The sequence below is a fragment of the Stylophora pistillata genome, chromosome 6 (genome assembly GCF_964205215.1).
Source record: "Stylophora pistillata chromosome 6, jaStyPist1.2, whole genome shotgun sequence".
In the NCBI taxonomy this organism is placed as follows: domain Eukaryota; kingdom Metazoa; phylum Cnidaria; class Anthozoa; order Scleractinia; family Pocilloporidae; genus Stylophora; species Stylophora pistillata.
The window spans coordinates 26589709-26606357 of NC_142524.1; the positions used below are offsets into that span (position 1 = coordinate 26589709).

The 16649-nt window shown below is 39.1% G+C and overlaps 1 protein-coding gene across 2 annotated transcripts in view; it reads right to left on the reverse strand.

Moving 5' to 3' along the window:
* Positions 1–4469: 4469 nt before the first annotated feature.
* The window catches only part of LOC111347197 (polycystin family receptor for egg jelly), a 27109-nt gene continuing 14929 nt past the window's right edge, over positions 4470–16649 (reverse strand). The window contains exons 15-26 of one of the 2 annotated variants that reach the window (XM_088725219.1): positions 15020–15130; positions 13598–14375; positions 12729–13299; positions 11914–12120; positions 11707–11829; positions 10899–11096; positions 10327–10575; positions 9287–10003; positions 7874–8110; positions 6337–7614; positions 5936–6104; positions 4470–5658 (exon numbers count right to left, since the gene is read on the reverse strand). In XM_088725219.1, coding sequence (XP_088581345.1) covers positions 4472–5658; positions 5936–6104; positions 6337–7614; positions 7874–8110; positions 9287–10003; positions 10327–10575; positions 10899–11096; positions 11707–11829; positions 11914–12120; positions 12729–13299; positions 13598–14375; positions 15020–15130 — 5825 coding nt within the window. In that variant the 3' untranslated portion in view covers positions 4470–4471. Of the gene's footprint in view, positions 5722–5935; positions 6105–6336; positions 7615–7873; positions 8111–9286; positions 10004–10326; positions 10576–10898; positions 11097–11706; positions 11830–11913; positions 12121–12728; positions 13300–13597; positions 14376–15019; positions 15131–16649 lie in introns of both variants that reach the window. The other variant, XM_088725218.1, reaches the window with a different exon arrangement.

A 16649-nucleotide genomic window follows, 5' to 3' on the forward strand; every position in this document is an offset into this window, starting at 1 on the left:
TATGGCGAGTCTCGAGTTAACCCAATGGTTAGGGTTGGGGTTGCAGAAATCCATTGACGTTTTTCCAGTATTTTGATTTTAGGGTTACAATTTAGGGTTAGGGTTGCAGTTTAGGGTTAGGGTTACAGTTAGGGTTAAAGTTTGAGCAACCACAAGTCAAGTGACAAGCATTCTCGTTTACCTCCAGCACCCTGAGGCAAGTAGCCAGGTGACACTAGTCTTGCTGAGCCCAAAACATTTTGCAATAACCTGATTATTTAAAAAGTGTTGCTTGCACTTTTTTTTTCAATCCCAAATTGAGCCCTGCAAGGCTTTTGAAAACAATCTTCCCCTTCTAAATCCCTATTCTTTACTAAGATTCACACAAAACGATATAGTTTTACTAATATCATAACTAGTTAACAGCTTGCATAGTTAGAGACATGAAAATAGCAAAATTGTGACAAAATTCATTTAAGCCTTAATGATCAAGAATTCAATTTTGTTTTTCATATTTTCGGAAAGACAAATGTTCCAGAGTTTTAAAAGGAATTGGAATTTGAAGTAAGTTCATCTGTGCGTGATAATTATCTCAGATATGTGTTAAATTTTGGATATTTTTCGACATTCACGCTTGACATCTCTGAATTATACTTGTAGGGGGTCCAGAACGTTCCAATTCGGCCTCTTGTTTGCCAAGTTTGAAGCTGATAAGCATCAATGGATCACATTTTTCAGACGCGTGGAAACGTTTAAAAGTTCCCGGCATCGCTAGACTTCGTTTTTGTTTTCTGGGTTCTTCCGTCTTTTCTTGCGGTATTTTTCCAGAACCATCTCACTTTAACTAATTGGCCACTGTACATTTCCAATTAAAAACCTTGTAAAAGAAATTTGAAACGAAGCATTCGAGGAAAAAACACCACTTATGCATATCAAACCGTCGGAATAAGCCAAAATTCCCACCTGAAAAGAATCCCTGTTCAACGACTAGCATGTCAGCTTTTTGACTAACATTTACAGTACCACGTAGAACTTGTCAGAGTGCTCGTACCAGAGAAATTAACGAGTCCTCATGTAGTCACGTCATGTTTATTCCTAACTGACACTTTTCAAAGATTCTGAGGTCTCTCGCTGAACTAAGGGGAAAAAAAATACTTGGTTTTTGATACTCACCTAGCTTACGAGGTTAGATTTACAATCCCAAGCAAAACTTGTTGAGGAGATCGTGCCAGATAAAATAAGCCCTTGTTTAATCATAAATTAGGAATGAGTCTTTTTACATAAAGTAGCCTCGGGGTATCTACTTTTGCATTGAAAAAGCTGCCTTCCAGTCAACCGAAACTTACTTGCGTGTTTACAACGGTTCATCTTAGTAGGTTGGCCCGACATTCATTCCTTCTCGGGATTTATTCGCTTTAGTTATTCCTAACTGACACTTTTCATAGATTTTGAAGTCTCTTGTTGAAATAACGAAAAAAAGTGCTTGGTTTCGGAAGCTCCCTTTGCTTACGAGGTTCGTAAGTAATGGAAATGGTAAAACGATAATGGGTCTTTTTAACGATCCTCAGTGTACAAACTAAAGGAGCATGATCGTGATCTTGGTTATTGTCTTAGGCTTTAATCCTATGCCAGACAAACTTCAGTGTACTGGACTTCGTAATTATTTGTAGTTGTTCGAATGTTAGGGTTAAACATTGTCGCTCAAAGGTGCCAACTATTCGTCAGTCTTCATAGTTGTTTTAGCGGTACTTTTCTGGGGCGCAAGTCTTTATATTTAACTCCAAAGAATGACTGGAAAAAAAGGCAAGACTAGGGGAAGTAGTATCTGTGTAGCACGTGTGTACACTCACTAAGCGCCTTAGATAATTCCACTAATTATCATATCTATATATGCTCGAGATTGGAGATTTAAAATCGCGCAATAATTTTCCTGACTCTGTCTAACCAGTCTGATCATACTTATGTAAATAGCTCCAAACTTGACCGATAACGAGATGAGAAATTGCAAAAGTAGAGCTTTAGGATCTACTCTGCGAGGGCATACATTTTATGTTGAAACTTTACAGCTCAGACCTATTTTATTCTGAAATATCTCTATAACTTTTACAATCTTTTATACCAGCTGTACTATGACGACCACGCGTTATCTTCAAATTGCATTCTTAGTGCTGAGCATACGCCAGTCTTTTTCCGTCATGGCACGTGCACTAACTGGAGTAACTTGTCAAACCTTCAAATTTGTCGTTGATGAAGATATCGTCTTGAACCACATTCTGGAAGATAACTTATTTCAGAGACTGACAGTTCGAAGTGCCACCTAGTGCCATGCGATATGCAAAGATAACTGCTTGTGTATATCCATGAATTATTTCCCTCAGTCCAAAGAAAACAACTGTGAGCTTAACGACGCTAACAGAGAGATGGCGGCGGCGGCAATGAAATGGAGACAAGGAGGAAATTACTTCGGTTTGGTGAGAACATACAAATTGAAGGTGAGCTGCGACATATCATTGTATTTCTAATTTTTATTTAGTTGTTGTTTTGTTTTGTTTGTTTGTTGTTTTTTTTTTAAGTTCCTCTCTACTTCTACTTTCGTCACTTCATTTTTTTTTCAGCTTTCTTCATTTATTCTACTAGTTCATCACTGTAACAGTTTTAGTTTCACCATGTAAAAATTGCTTAGCGGCTACTTTACAGAGTCTGTTATCACCGCAAGACTTCTTAGCATTATTCCCTAATAGTCAACTCGATGACTCGATGATAGCCTCATATCTGCTGTTTTAGTCGGATTAAACACTTAACCTACTAAACTATTTTTTTATTCAAATGTTGTATTCCATGCCTTCCCGTTACAATTGAGAAAATCAGATGAAGGTGGAATCTCTTGATATGACGGCTACACCCGACTGGGTACAGGTCCTTTATGCAAATTTCTGACGGCCAAAAAATTATATCATTAAGATGGAGATGAATACATTAAAAGAAAACATCACTGTGTTAACAGATGCTGCCAGCTCAATCCTTGCCTAAACGGAGGGGTATGTCATTTGGCCAAAAATGGGCCTTGATACAGTCATTTTCCTTAATGAACAAAGATATATAGAAGAAAATAGATTTTGGCACGTATTATTCTGTGAATGAAAATAACTGTAATATAACCTGGTACTCGTACCGCCTGCCCTTATCAAGGATGCAGTCCCTCGCTGATCACTCGACACATCTAAGGACGACTTGCAACATCTCCACAGATGGTATCCAGTACAGGGACTACGCCCGCGCTAAGTTAGTAGATCACGACATATTTGGTAGATGGGACTCGGGGTGCAGAAGGTATGAGTACATCGACATCCGGGGAACTAACTGCTCTGATTGCACTGCGATGACAAAACAAAATTACAACCAATCGTGGACCATAAAGAGTCACTCAAAGGACTGTACATTTGATGGATATTCAGGTGCAGTACAAACAAATACAACTTCGGTCGGTATCATGACTGGGGGATAAATATAAACCAACACTGCACATCTTCCTTTGCTTCCACCACACAGCATTGGTTTAGAGCTAAACATAATTCGTGACACATCGTAACTTGTATTGCTAGAATTTCGTGAGAGGTATATTTGATCGATCGTTACATTCGTTTTCGCCTTAGTGTTTATGGGATAATCTGGCAATTGTTTTTCTCCTTCTCCCTCTGAATATGTCATTGAGCAAGTTGGTTGGAACAGAGTATCCTTTAGTTCCCATTTCATTCGCAAACTTTTTAGTTTGTTTTTATTCTGTTAGTGTAGAGTCGGCTATGTAGTAAGGAAAGAGCCTTGATCAATACTTAATACATGAGTCAATATGAGGGAAAAGAAAAGTCGTGGCAAATAGAGCGCTCGCCTGTATCCTCCCTATAAATCGGGATCCATTCCTAGACCCGCTGGCGTAACACTAAAGTATGGTCTGCCTACGTTGGATTTTAGTAAAAAATCTTTTGAAAGAAAATGATGACCCCTTTGTTAGTAGTCGGCCTTATCGAAATGTATAAGATAATGCTTAAGTTGGGCTTTTAATGGCTTTACATTAAATTTAGCAACTGCAAGGGCGAGCATTTAAAATTCAGCAATATTAAACTTTGTTTTCTATAAGTTTTCTCGGTTACTCTCTGGCGTCTCGTTAGATTGGTAGACAGTGTAACCGTCGTTTCAGTTGAAACGGTATCTGTTACACAAGGATTGCGAGTATTTGATACATTCATTTTACTCAAATTCTTTCATACTTGCTCTATCTACAGTTAGTCCTCATTTTACAGTTATTAAAGTACGACTTATTACCCATTTTGCATAGCTGTTTCCTTCGGCGATTTGCGTTACTTGGAAAGGCTATGTTACCTCTTACAATAACTAAGGTTTGCCACAAGAAGTTTCGTCTATACTCTCTCTAAAGATACATGATTGCAAAGCCAGCTCAATCACGAGAACTGCATCGCTCTCTTTCACTGAGACTTTACTTTTTTTTTTTTTTTTTTAAATTTTGCTTGTCATTGTCTTTGCCGAACAAGAGTGACTTAACAAACTCCCCCATACCAAATGCCTCTCGCAGCCTCTCTTCATCCTCCTTTACATTATGTAGGTTAAAATCTAAAATAGACACAAATATATTTATGAGAAGAACTGCAAGGGCAAGCATGAAACTGGCAGTAAAAAGATTACCTAACACTCTATTCACATCGTCGAGTTCACTAACATGAATGGTGTTACCCAGTGCTAACTCAAACTCGGAGGCAAACGAACGAAAGAATGATGAAAATGAATACACCGATTTGCCAAAAACCAGGAAGGCAAAGTGGCCATGTGCAATAAATAGTATTCCAAAGAGAACACTGAATGATAAAATGTCGTTTTTCGCAGTCATCATTGTCCAAGCCAGTATTTGTACATGCGGACTGAGCCGAATGAAGTGGAGAATTTTGAACGTGGCAATAAACAAAGCAAATGCCAGAGCAGTATTTTCCATATCAGTCCAAAAAATCGCATACTGGAAGCTGACCGTCACAAAAGGATTCCTTAGCAATTTTTTTACACTGTCATACATAAACTTTACCTTCAGAACATAAAACATAATTGCTAGTGAGGCACTCGCGAATTGAGCAATGTCTATCCAGTTCCACATTTGTTTGAAAAATGCTCTTCCCATGCGACATAGTCGGACTAAAAGTATAGAGGTATGCAATAACACTGCCAGCATAAACAACAACTGACACAGAAGATAAAAGTTATACGACATGGATTGAAAACTGAACAGTTTCATCGTGGTGATTTTTTCATATGTAAGCCCAAATCCGAATGGAAGAACTTCATAATGATACGTAATGATGCTCATAAAATTGGTATTTAAGTTCAAGACTTGAAATTCCAGAAGAATTGCCCTTGTTCTTCTGTCAATCCAGTCCTTGTCTTTGACCCCTTCCATCATACGGATAGCAGTCGCTTTATCGTATCCTAAATCAAGAACGTATCCCCCACCGCCATATATGTGATGTTGGGCCCACGATGGAAAGTTATTGAGCTCCTCTTCAGTTGAATAACGCCAAGGTCTAGGACAAAGCTGTGATAGATTATTCCACTTAGTCTGTGAATCTGACAAATGATTCCAGTGGGGAAGATATAGACGAGTTTTATCTTCTTCTGGGGCTGAGTAGAAATCGTAACACTTGTCAATAATCGTCTCAACCCCCTCAGCGACTTGGCAAGAATCTTAATTAAAAAATAAAATAAAAAATAAAAGTCCATTTAAGAAATCAGTGCTGCGTAAAAGTAAAAGTTTTAGAAGCTTGCGACGATAGCATTCGCGCTAAAATGGAAGAGTAATGGGTTTTACAGTAAACCTGGACGAGTTTATGGATAATTTCGATAATGCTGAGCACCCGCTTATTTAATGAGAAGAGAAAACAAAAGGGAAGAGCCTTACCTTCCTTTATCCGAAGCTGACGGAGTCGAGGCATTCCAATTAGCATGGACACTTTATTGCCAATGTACTCTGGCGTGTGCTCAACCTGACCATTGTACCACTCACCGGCATACGAGTCATGGATAAATTTACCTAGCATGTAAGTCCACATCTTTTCTCCCGTGTTGACCTAGAATTATAACAACAACCTTGATTAACAGCCTAGTGTAAGTCAAATCCGTTCACAAAACATTCTGGCAGGCAATCATTTTTCTCTTTCGATGACACTTACGGCAGCGTTCAATGCTAGCATCCATTTTAGTAATACCAGAATATTTTGAGTACAAGAAAGTCGGAAAATAAATACAAATCTGATCAGAGAAAAGTTATCTATTATCTAACAAATCAGTTTATCTATATACCTTGTAAAAAAAGGTAAAGCCATCCCAAGTGCCTCTGGTCATTAGATATCTGTGATGATCCTTGTCTCCATAGGCGACAATCATTAACAAAAGATAGAAAACCAGGAACATAACAAAGTGGCGAACAAGTCCGAAGAACTTTTCCTTCCGTAATTCAAAAGCCTGTCGCTCTTTCATTCCCTTGTTTAAAGGCGGTTTATTTCTATCACCTGTCTTGCAGCTACGTTTTGGTCTGTCGAAAATTAGAATCAATAAAAGTGCAAAGATGATAACCTTAGTGGGTTGCCAGACAAAGACGTCCTGGACACTGGAGACTACTACGGAGGCCAGCCATCGGTCGGCAGTTTGCTTGCCCCACTGAAGGCTGTAAAATACTGTTATGGTTGCAGATACAAATGTCGCCGATAAACAAAGAAGCCAAGCCAGGAAAAGAAAGGAATGAGGGAGAAGACACCATCTGAGTCCCGTTTTCTCAATAGGATCTACGTTAGAGTTTTCTCCAGTTTCGTAGACCACTCTCTGTTTTGGTCTTTCCATCTTTCGGTATCGAAATAATGCAGTTATTATTAGGCTCAGTGGGGCAATAATCAATGAACTCTGAATACCAATAACTAGTTGGCGTAATGACATTTGCAAAGGGCCGATTTGAATAGACTCATATGGAACTCTTGTCACGTGATAAAACACGGCGTTACAAACCATTGCGAGATATAATAAACAAAGGCAGCACGAGGTTCTCTGGACTCGGGTGAATTGATTACGTGGTGGTCTAGTTATCACAGAGGCCCATAAATGATGCTCAGCAAGGTATCCTAAAAAAACAGTATGAAAAAGGGTTTTAAAACTGCGACCCTCATTGCCTGGATCAGCGGACTTTATTGTTGCTTTAAGAGATCCAGTTCCTTTGTGCAAAGCGAGCCAATTGTGGTGGAAGAAGTCCCACTTCTGAATTGTTTCCATATCAGTAAGGCGAACTTGATCGAGAAACCAAGAAGAATTCTTTCCAGAGTTGTCGTGCCACAATTCTATCTTGACTACAATTCCGAGTGAGTGTTCAAGGTGAAAGACAAACTTGTCGATGTTGCCTCTTGCAAACAGTCTTCTTCCTGGTGGTGCACTGGCAGTCAAGTTTACAGACTCTAAAATGCCATCGGTTCCGAAGATCTTAACGAACACATTGGCAGTTGTGCTGGCATTTCGCCAAACTCCTGTAACTACAGTAAACTCGTACTTGTACGTGCCATTTTCAGTTGGTTTCACATGAACAGTTGGACCGAGCTATTAAGGAAGGAATGGGGGTGAGAGGAAGGTTAATGCATGACAATTCAATATAAGGGAATAAAGCTAACTTGCAACAAGCGTTACAGTATATTTATAATCTCAAACTGGAGTATCGTCTCTTTTACTTGAAATAACGAGTTTCGCTTGGAATATTATTTTTAATTTAAACCAAAGCGTTTAAGAATACAAATGTTCAAATTGAACGGCAGTTGTATTTGAAAACAATTTATTGTAATCACGAAAAAATAAAATAAACCTTTCTTTCGTCTTTTAAATCAGCTTTTCTCGCCCATATCATCACCAGAGCGTAGACGCCAAAAATAGAACAGACAGTCGCAAGCACCACGTAGTTTTCGGTTTCCTCGAGTCTGGTAAATTCGGTTAAAACTTTGTCGAGGTCTATCGGACTCGGTGCAACAACAAAACCTCCTCCGAAGCCTGTGAGGTGATTACATCGACAATGAAGTAGCTGATCGTCTGTTACATCTCCAACCTAAATTGAATTATACATAAATGGGAGATATACCTCATTAAGCAACAAAATACATTACCCGAACCTGAAAATATAACTTGTTCACCAACTCTTAATTTGCTCGATCGGGTGTACATATTGGTGCAAAAGTGGTCCTCATCTAAAATTATATTACTTGATTATCATCCTTTAAATCAAAGGAGCGATGCCAGTGCAGCCACACTTGTACCAAAGGTTCTTTATTTTGTTAATGTATTCATAGCTCGGAATAATTTATTCTTCGATGTGTTTCCACGTTCAACCATTACGAGAAATTTGGGACAACATGGCGGAGGCGGTTCTCGTGTTACAAGCAAAATGGCGCCGAAACAGTATAAGAAAATGTATGTGAAAAAAACTGTCTTTTCAAAATAGCTGTCTAAGAATGGGATATTCTTTCACTGCGTACTTGGAAATGCAGCCTGCATCGATTAAAGCGTCCATCGCTATGAAAAAGAAATACTCAAATTCAAGCCTACCTTTTCCCAAAGTATACGAGTAAACTCATAATTCTGACTCCATTTTCCAATACAAACTCTTAAAATCTGCTTCGACTAGGTATTACAGTACTTTTGTCGTGGGAACAACCTTGTGAAGATTCGCAACTGCGTAAATCGATATGCATTCTGCAGAAGTTTGCTCAACTAAATCGCTTGTAAACGGTCGAATATGTTGGCCCACAAATTTTCCTCAAGTCAGGAAACTCTTCGAATTTTCACAGAGCTCAAAAGCCAAATACGCCATTTTTAAATACCCCGATTTTAGGAAGGAAGAACACGAAAGATACAAGTCCCAGTAACTGCACAAACTGGCCGCCAATTTACTTGTTTTGACGTCTCCTTTGGCTTTCTGGGATAGGAAGGTACCAGGCCTTTCTCTCGTGGGGTTTTACGAAAATAGAAAGTTACGTGTTCACTTCACTTCCAGCGCCGCTATATGGAACTGTCCGTAATACGATATACCGCTGACATTTGGTAACGGGCTCGAAATGTCCCCAATTTCTGGTGATGACTCTACTGATGAACAATTTCGCCGAGTTGAAGTGCTAAGTACCCAACTCTATGGCCAAATGTGACGTGATTAACGTTTCTGTGTATGGCACAACATCTAAATGAATAATGAATAATGAATCATCACAAACTTTACTCTTCCACTGACCTTGCAGCCTTCTTTACTCCACTGGTCCTGGGTTAAAGCGAAATAGTAACAGCTATATTTCCGAACTGTTATAGTGTAGTTCTGATCTGTAAAAGGATTATAAATCAAAGTTCTGTTGTAATTTATCCCACTGACAGGAGGTGGCTTTGGCTCAACACAATCCCTTTTCTCTCTTTTTTTTCCCAAGCATGATCGTCTAGTCCGAGTGCGATTTAGCTGGTCGTGAGTACTTTCCACGTACAAAATCCCGACATAATACAAACCAGTTTGATTGAAATGTTCCGTGGACATGACCTGGTATGGACTTCTTGAACATCTTGATTTCCAACGACCATTAACGTTGTCCCAGCTGCAAGACGAATAGTCAGGCACGGTCGAGATATGGCTGTAACTGCTCACCGTTGGCCGTTCCCCGAGTTTCACATACACCACCATTAAAAGACTCTCGTTTGTGGGTTGAACCTCAAGAATCATGGAATCGGAATTGTCTGCCAGTTCAATAGTGTGGTATCTCATAATTTGTGGTCTAACAAAGTAATTATTATCATATGAGCTGTTTCCAGGAGGATTAAGTGGTATTTTGATGTCGATGTCAACGTCTCCTCCTCCAACAGGTAATGCCCCTGTATCGCTTGTGAACTCGAGACTAAGAACTTCTGATTTGATTTCACGGTAGCTTTCATGCCAGCGGTATGGATTGAAACTGGTTTTTATCATCTTCAGATAGAAGAAGTAAAGACTTGATGAGCATAAAATAGGAATTACACTCATTAAGATATGTCCCGTAATAAAAATTCTCACTTGTCATCTATGGGCGAAAAAAACGCATAGATAACGTCATCACTGACAGCTATTTGCTTTCTTATTACATTAAATCAACATATTACACGTTACCGTGGGCCCGTTCAGTAATTAAATCATAGTGCCCCCTTTCTTGTCCTTACCACAGTTTGACGTCATCAGTGCTCTACTACTGAACAGACGCATGGCAATATGACATCTATTTGTTAATTTTTTAGCATGTTTACTACATATGATACCTGATACTCAGCCCACTCCACTCTATCATTTGCAAAAGCGCTATTCATATTTTGTGGAAGACGAAACCCCTCATTTCCAGACACGCTCAAAGTTCTCTCTTGAAGTCCACAGGGTGACTCTCGGCCCACTATGATATTCATGCCGGGCACTTGCATCCTCTTCGGGGACTGAGAAACCGCTAGTCTCACCGCCATGGTTGTAAGCAATGTTCTGGTGATGTCCATAGACTTCAAAACAGTATCTTTAGCCTAGGAAAATATACAAGAAGGGAGACTGATATTCGGTAGTTCATTGACACCACAAGTCTACTCCACTTCCCACTGCCCACTGCCCCCTCCCTTTACTTAGTCCAATAATGGGGGGGAGGGTGCGGTGGTTAGTTAAATGGTTTTTGGCAGAGATTATAAAGCTTTCGATTTTAAGAATAAAGATTTGAACTAGACAGCATCCTAAGAGTATAAAGATGTCCAAACGTGAAGCGGCTTAGTTCTGGCTCTATGACTCACTTCGACGAGTGTAAGTGTGTTGAGTGGGTCATTCAATACCTGTTACATTTATTAAGAAAGCCTACCTTCAACTGTTCAGGTGATAAGGTTTGGCTATTTTCACTGAAAGCAGCTGCGTCTGCTGATGCCATCATTAGCTCCACCGTTCCAAAGAGTAAGTTAGAAACTCCTTGAAAGATAAATCTTTCCTCTTCTGCATTCATATTTTTGGCTTTGGAGAGCAGCAGAGAAGAAATGTTCTCTAGTGCATCTAGGAGCACATCCTTGGAAAAAAAATATTTTCAACACTTTTTAGTTCTAAGAGTCAGGCTTTTTTGGTTCTAAACTTGATTTAGTACCACATCATTTCACAATACTGTTTCCCAAACATTATAGTTGGTTGAACTTTATGTAATACTAAAATACTGATATTTACAAGACAAGTAACAGTTACTCCTAAGTTTAGTTAACTTAGACAATATGCTCGTATACCAGCGCTTATTCTGATTCCATAGCATAGAACGACTCGAATACTGCTAAAACCCCCCTTCCACAAACTTGACTTGTAACAGTTTTTAATTAAATTTCCCTGGAAATACGCTAATATTGCATTAGGGAAATGTCTTTACTCTTCATGTAAACTGAAAGGAATACTGCACCTTTTGATCATGGGTTTGCCAACATATCACTGGTGAACCTCCCGTAAATTTTTTTTAGTTTTTCACAAACTTTACTGGAATTCCGATAGCGATGCGTCGGGCTTAGAGCGATAACATAGCAGCTAACTCAACAGTCTATTTTTATCTTTCAATCCGGAATCCAGCGCGATGATAATTGAGTCGCAGGTCGTATCAGGAATTACATTGATTAAGCAAGTTAAGAGACGAAGTTTACCTTGGCGAGAGGAGATAACTCAGTTACGTTCTTTCCAGCGGAGGCCAGAAAGGCGGACATAGACACTATACTTGATAAATCAATTTCTGTGAACTGAAACCTCTTCAGGACAATGTCTCTCAGCTTAAAAAAAAATAAATTCGAAACATCAGTATTGGAATATGCAGACAAGTCGATATCTAAATAACCCAAAACCTCGCCACTTACTGCACTTTTCATTTGACTGGGTGCCGCTGAGTTGGAGAAACCTCTTGTGGCCACTAGTTCTTGTTTTTCTAATGTCAAAAGTATTGCTGCCATTAGCTGCCAAGCCTTATGAGTATCCTCTTCGAAGATGAACTGTTCAAAAAAAGTCGGCGACTTTCCTAAGAGTTCGAAAAGGTCTTGTTGCACTCGTGGTTGGGGCGGAATTACCTGCAGCAATAATCATGGTTTAAATTATAGAATGAAACTAATCAAATTAATAAACAAATTCCTGCTAGAAAGAATAGTAATTTTTTTTTATTCGTGAATCGCGATTGAAGATAACAAGATATTTGCATGTCCACGTCCACGAGTTTTTATTTAAATGTGACCCGTCACTCAAGAGCTCAATTAATCGTGATTCGTGAAGCACTTTGTTCCGCGTGATGACTCTCCGGCTATTTTTTTTTTTTATTACTTTTAGAAAATGTACGTATTGTTCTTAAACGACTGCGGTCCGGTTTTGAACAGGTTTTAGATAGGAAATAGACTTCATATGCATACAAAGTCCATCTCCTTTCTTATAACTCTATTTTGGCGTGTAAGAATGGTCAAGGCTAGAAAAAATCAAATACAATGAATATATGAAGTTCATAATGTAATTCAATGTGATGGTCTTGAATTTCGCGTGAATATGATAGAGTTTTCGATATTGATCATGATGCGTGAAAAGGCCAAATGTTTTCACTTGACTGTGTTATAGGGTTATATTTGGACCCTCTGAGAAAATTGTTCGGTTTCAGACGTTGACATAGATAGAATACATCGAGCCGGTATACCTTTATTGTTATGTCCACCTCAGATGTAGCACCATTGCTTCTTGACACAAATACCTTGACCTTAGATTCATATCCGCTTGAGTAATTTCCTTGCGGTAAAACTAATTGCTGCCTTGCGTTCAGGCCATGATATAAAGTATGGTGAATGTTTCCTTCTCCGATAACCTGCACGTCGTAAGTAATCAACTCATCCAGGGGGAACCATTCAAAGCAATGCAACTGAAACGAAGTATAAACAGCTTCGCCAGTCTCAGGGGTTATAACGCATGAGCCATTCCAGGGGAGGACTGCAGTCCTAAAGATTTGTACGGTTTTAGAGGATGCTTCATCTTTAGGTGTCACGGTTAACTGTAGTCGATACTTCATATTGTCCTTTAAACTATTTGGACCAACTGAGAACACATTCGACCTCTGAGGGGTGCTGGAAATTTGAGTCCAAGTCAAGTTTCTATCTTCTTGATAAAGGATCCACTCAAACTGCACTTGACTGTCACAAGAATAGCCAGGGTAATCGGCTGAGATGGTCAGCGGTGCTGATGGATTGACGCATAATCGATCGCCCAACACGAACCTGCCAAACCAAAAATTAAAGATTCAGTTGCAAGCGATGACAGAGTCAAAGATACGGAACAACATGGAGAAGATGAAAGAAACACAAAAACGGGAATAAAGTTAAATGGTAGTCAATGCATATCGAGGGATGATTCAAAGAAATAATGCTTGTTGCATTTTTCCATCTTTAACTAATTGTTCTTATTATCATTATGGTTGAGTGAGCACAATGATCCCTTAAAAGCGTGCGCTTTGCTTCATGGAGCCTCAAGAACAAAAATGAATTAAAGAGGAAACAATTTACTCGATATACTAACAAAAATGACACTTCAGGAGGACTCCCTTCGATCACATGTACTTTCTTTGAGTCGCTTGACCATCTGGCGTCTTTTGTTACAATAAGCTTGAAAACGTACGTCTCACTTGTATTATCTATTACAGAAGCGTTTAAGGTAATTATAGGCTCCTTGAATTCTAGTCTTCCAATTCCCGTGCCGAAACAGCCTCCCTGTGACTCACCAGAGTGGTTTAAGAGGATGGGCGCAATTTGGATGTCATTAGGATTCTCATTTGGAAATATCTCGTCTGATCTCTTACAAAGCCAAAAAAACTTTAGTGTCTCCCGGGCTCCATGGCCAACATGAGGATCATATGACTGGGACCCATTTAGGGTAATAATTTGCTTGTTTCCTCTTGTGATTTCAGTTTCACCAGATATCCTCGCAACTAGCGGTGAAGGACGTATAATGATATAACCCTTATCAAACACACTGTACGTCAAATTATCGCTTCCTTGGAGTATGGTAAGAGAAAGAAACAAAGCATGCACCATATGGGCATATTGCAAATGGTGGTCAGTGAGGGTCCATTTATCTTTTTCGGCCGAAACAACAGTTCCATTCAATATAGCGTCAGAGTTGTTTAAGGTTGGATCTGCTAGGATCCAAGACATGTTCTGAGTCCATATCTTTGAACATCTTACTGCAACGTTCGCAGTAAAAGTGTGATATGAGCTGAGCTGAACCACAGTGGGTTGATCAGCAGTGCGTCCTACATCATTTATACGTACTCGTGGAGTATCGCACAATGTAGTACCTAAAATGGCGGGGAAATGATGATAGCCTTAAGACTGTGGTTCAACACCCACTGTCTATATATCTGGTTCTGTTAAGTTGTGCCCTTAGAAGTTGAACTGGACCCATTCCTACCTTAAATCTACAGTATCCTACCATATCTCTAAGGTAAGGTAAAACCTCTTAGAATGGTCATAATGAAGGCTTTGAGTTACAAAGGTTTAATTTGAATGCCTGCACTGGCACAAAATTGCTTTATTCGATGCATTTTCATACATAAATGAGCCTTCATTTTCATTTCCCCCATTGTTCGATGGGGTCTGGCCATTATTTATCACATGGGGGAAGGCAGGTGGAGGATTGTGATTGTGTCACAGGGAAATATATCTGATCCCAATAAAGTGATATTCTCATGACTCCTTATCCCCTCTAATTGGCAGCTAATCGGCAGACATTTTTCTCTTGCCCCCCCCCCCTCCACTATTCTATCGGTGATGATCCCCTCAACACCTCTGGAAACCATGTGATCTCCCCCAATTCCTCCCACCCCTTCCAGGCAAGAAATAATATCACTTGTCCCTATAACATGCGCATCTTGGGAAATTATCACGGGCATTGTTTGTTAACCAATCATATAAGATATGTTTGTAGCACAGTTTGACGTACCAAAACAGAGATGAGCGTCCACTTCGGAGCAGTTACAGTCGTAAGATCCGTCCAAGTTCGTACAGTTGGCACTGTCAGCGCAACGGTTGTGGTCTTTACACTCGTCCACGTCTGTTATTGGGCCAGAGTAAATTAACCACGATTAAAAAAGTTATGATAAACCTAGATGATCAAATTAATCAGAATAAATAGATAGATAGATAGATACATAGATAGATAGCCTATTTATATAACTTTGCAACCCAAAGTTGAATTACGTCATATTTACATGGTAAAAAATAATATATATATATATAGCGGTTATAAATTAATGACAGGAAGATCGTTTCACCGTTACTCTGAGTTTCACGCAGCTTGCAGCTGTAGCTTCACAAAATTTTCAACCGAAACACCCTTAAATTGAGCTACAGCTGCATGGGCAGCATTAAAACTGTCATGTCTAACCATAACAAATCTGAAATCCGGAAGCTCGCAGGCCCTAATCATAGAGCTAGGAAAAGCTACAACTGTAGGCCTGACATATTTCTGGCAGTTGCCTGATGATTGCTTCGCAAGAGGCATGAAACTCAGAGTTGCAGTAAAATTTCAAGTAACCTAAATCTTGAAGTATAATTATATATATATATAGGAGAAGTAGTGTGGCACACGAGGACGGACAACTTCGAGCGAAGGAAGACATATACTCAATAAAAAGTCTAAAAAGTTTAATAAAAAACGTTTCGGTCCGAGACCTTCATCAGTTGTAATACAATGACTTAAAAATTCCTTAAATAGATTTATATAGGGCGTGGTAACACATATAAACAAACACAGTAATTACTACGCGAAACATTATCACTATAAAAAGATATGAAAAAAATTGTCGAATCCACTGAAAATGTAAAGGAACCAGCGTTGACTTGAAAGGCGAGAATTGCACTAAAATTCCCAATTAACGCTAAGACTGGAACCTTTGATGCCCGCCCAATTTGAAAAAATTCTCCGCATTAATTATAGTTTGTTCTTTTTTGGAGTAAAATTCCTGGCGCTTATTCAAGCCGAAGGGTGCCAGAGAGAACAACTGTGCGCTCCAATATGCTTCTTTGGTAATTAGAAGTTTCTCGATGTTACCTGAATTGTTTACTGTTGCCTGCACTTGATCAATGTATTGGAATGAGAAATCGCTTAAATCATGTGGTGTTTTGTTAAAATGTACTGCTACTTCACGGGTCTTTTTCTTAGTGACCATAGCAGACTTGTGGTTGCGAAGTCTAACCCTAAAGTCATTTGTTGTGGAACCAATGTATTGTAGGCGACATTTCTTGTACAAAGCCAAATAAATTATGTTCTTAGAATCACAGAAAAGTTTCGATCGTATCTTGTAACTTTTGCCTGTTTGAAAACTTAGAAAGGAATTAGATTCAACCAAGAAGTTGCGACAAAGATCGGATCTTGTTCTATTACATTTAAAACATCCCTTGACCTCGGCAACCTCTTCGCTTTCAGTGATAGGGCCATAACGGGATGGCGCCAACAATATATATATATATATATATATATATATATATATAAAGTGTGACTTGATTTTCGTAGAACAGTGCTCAATACATAGAAGTAGAGCGAAGTATATATTGTGGGAGGAAAAAGACAA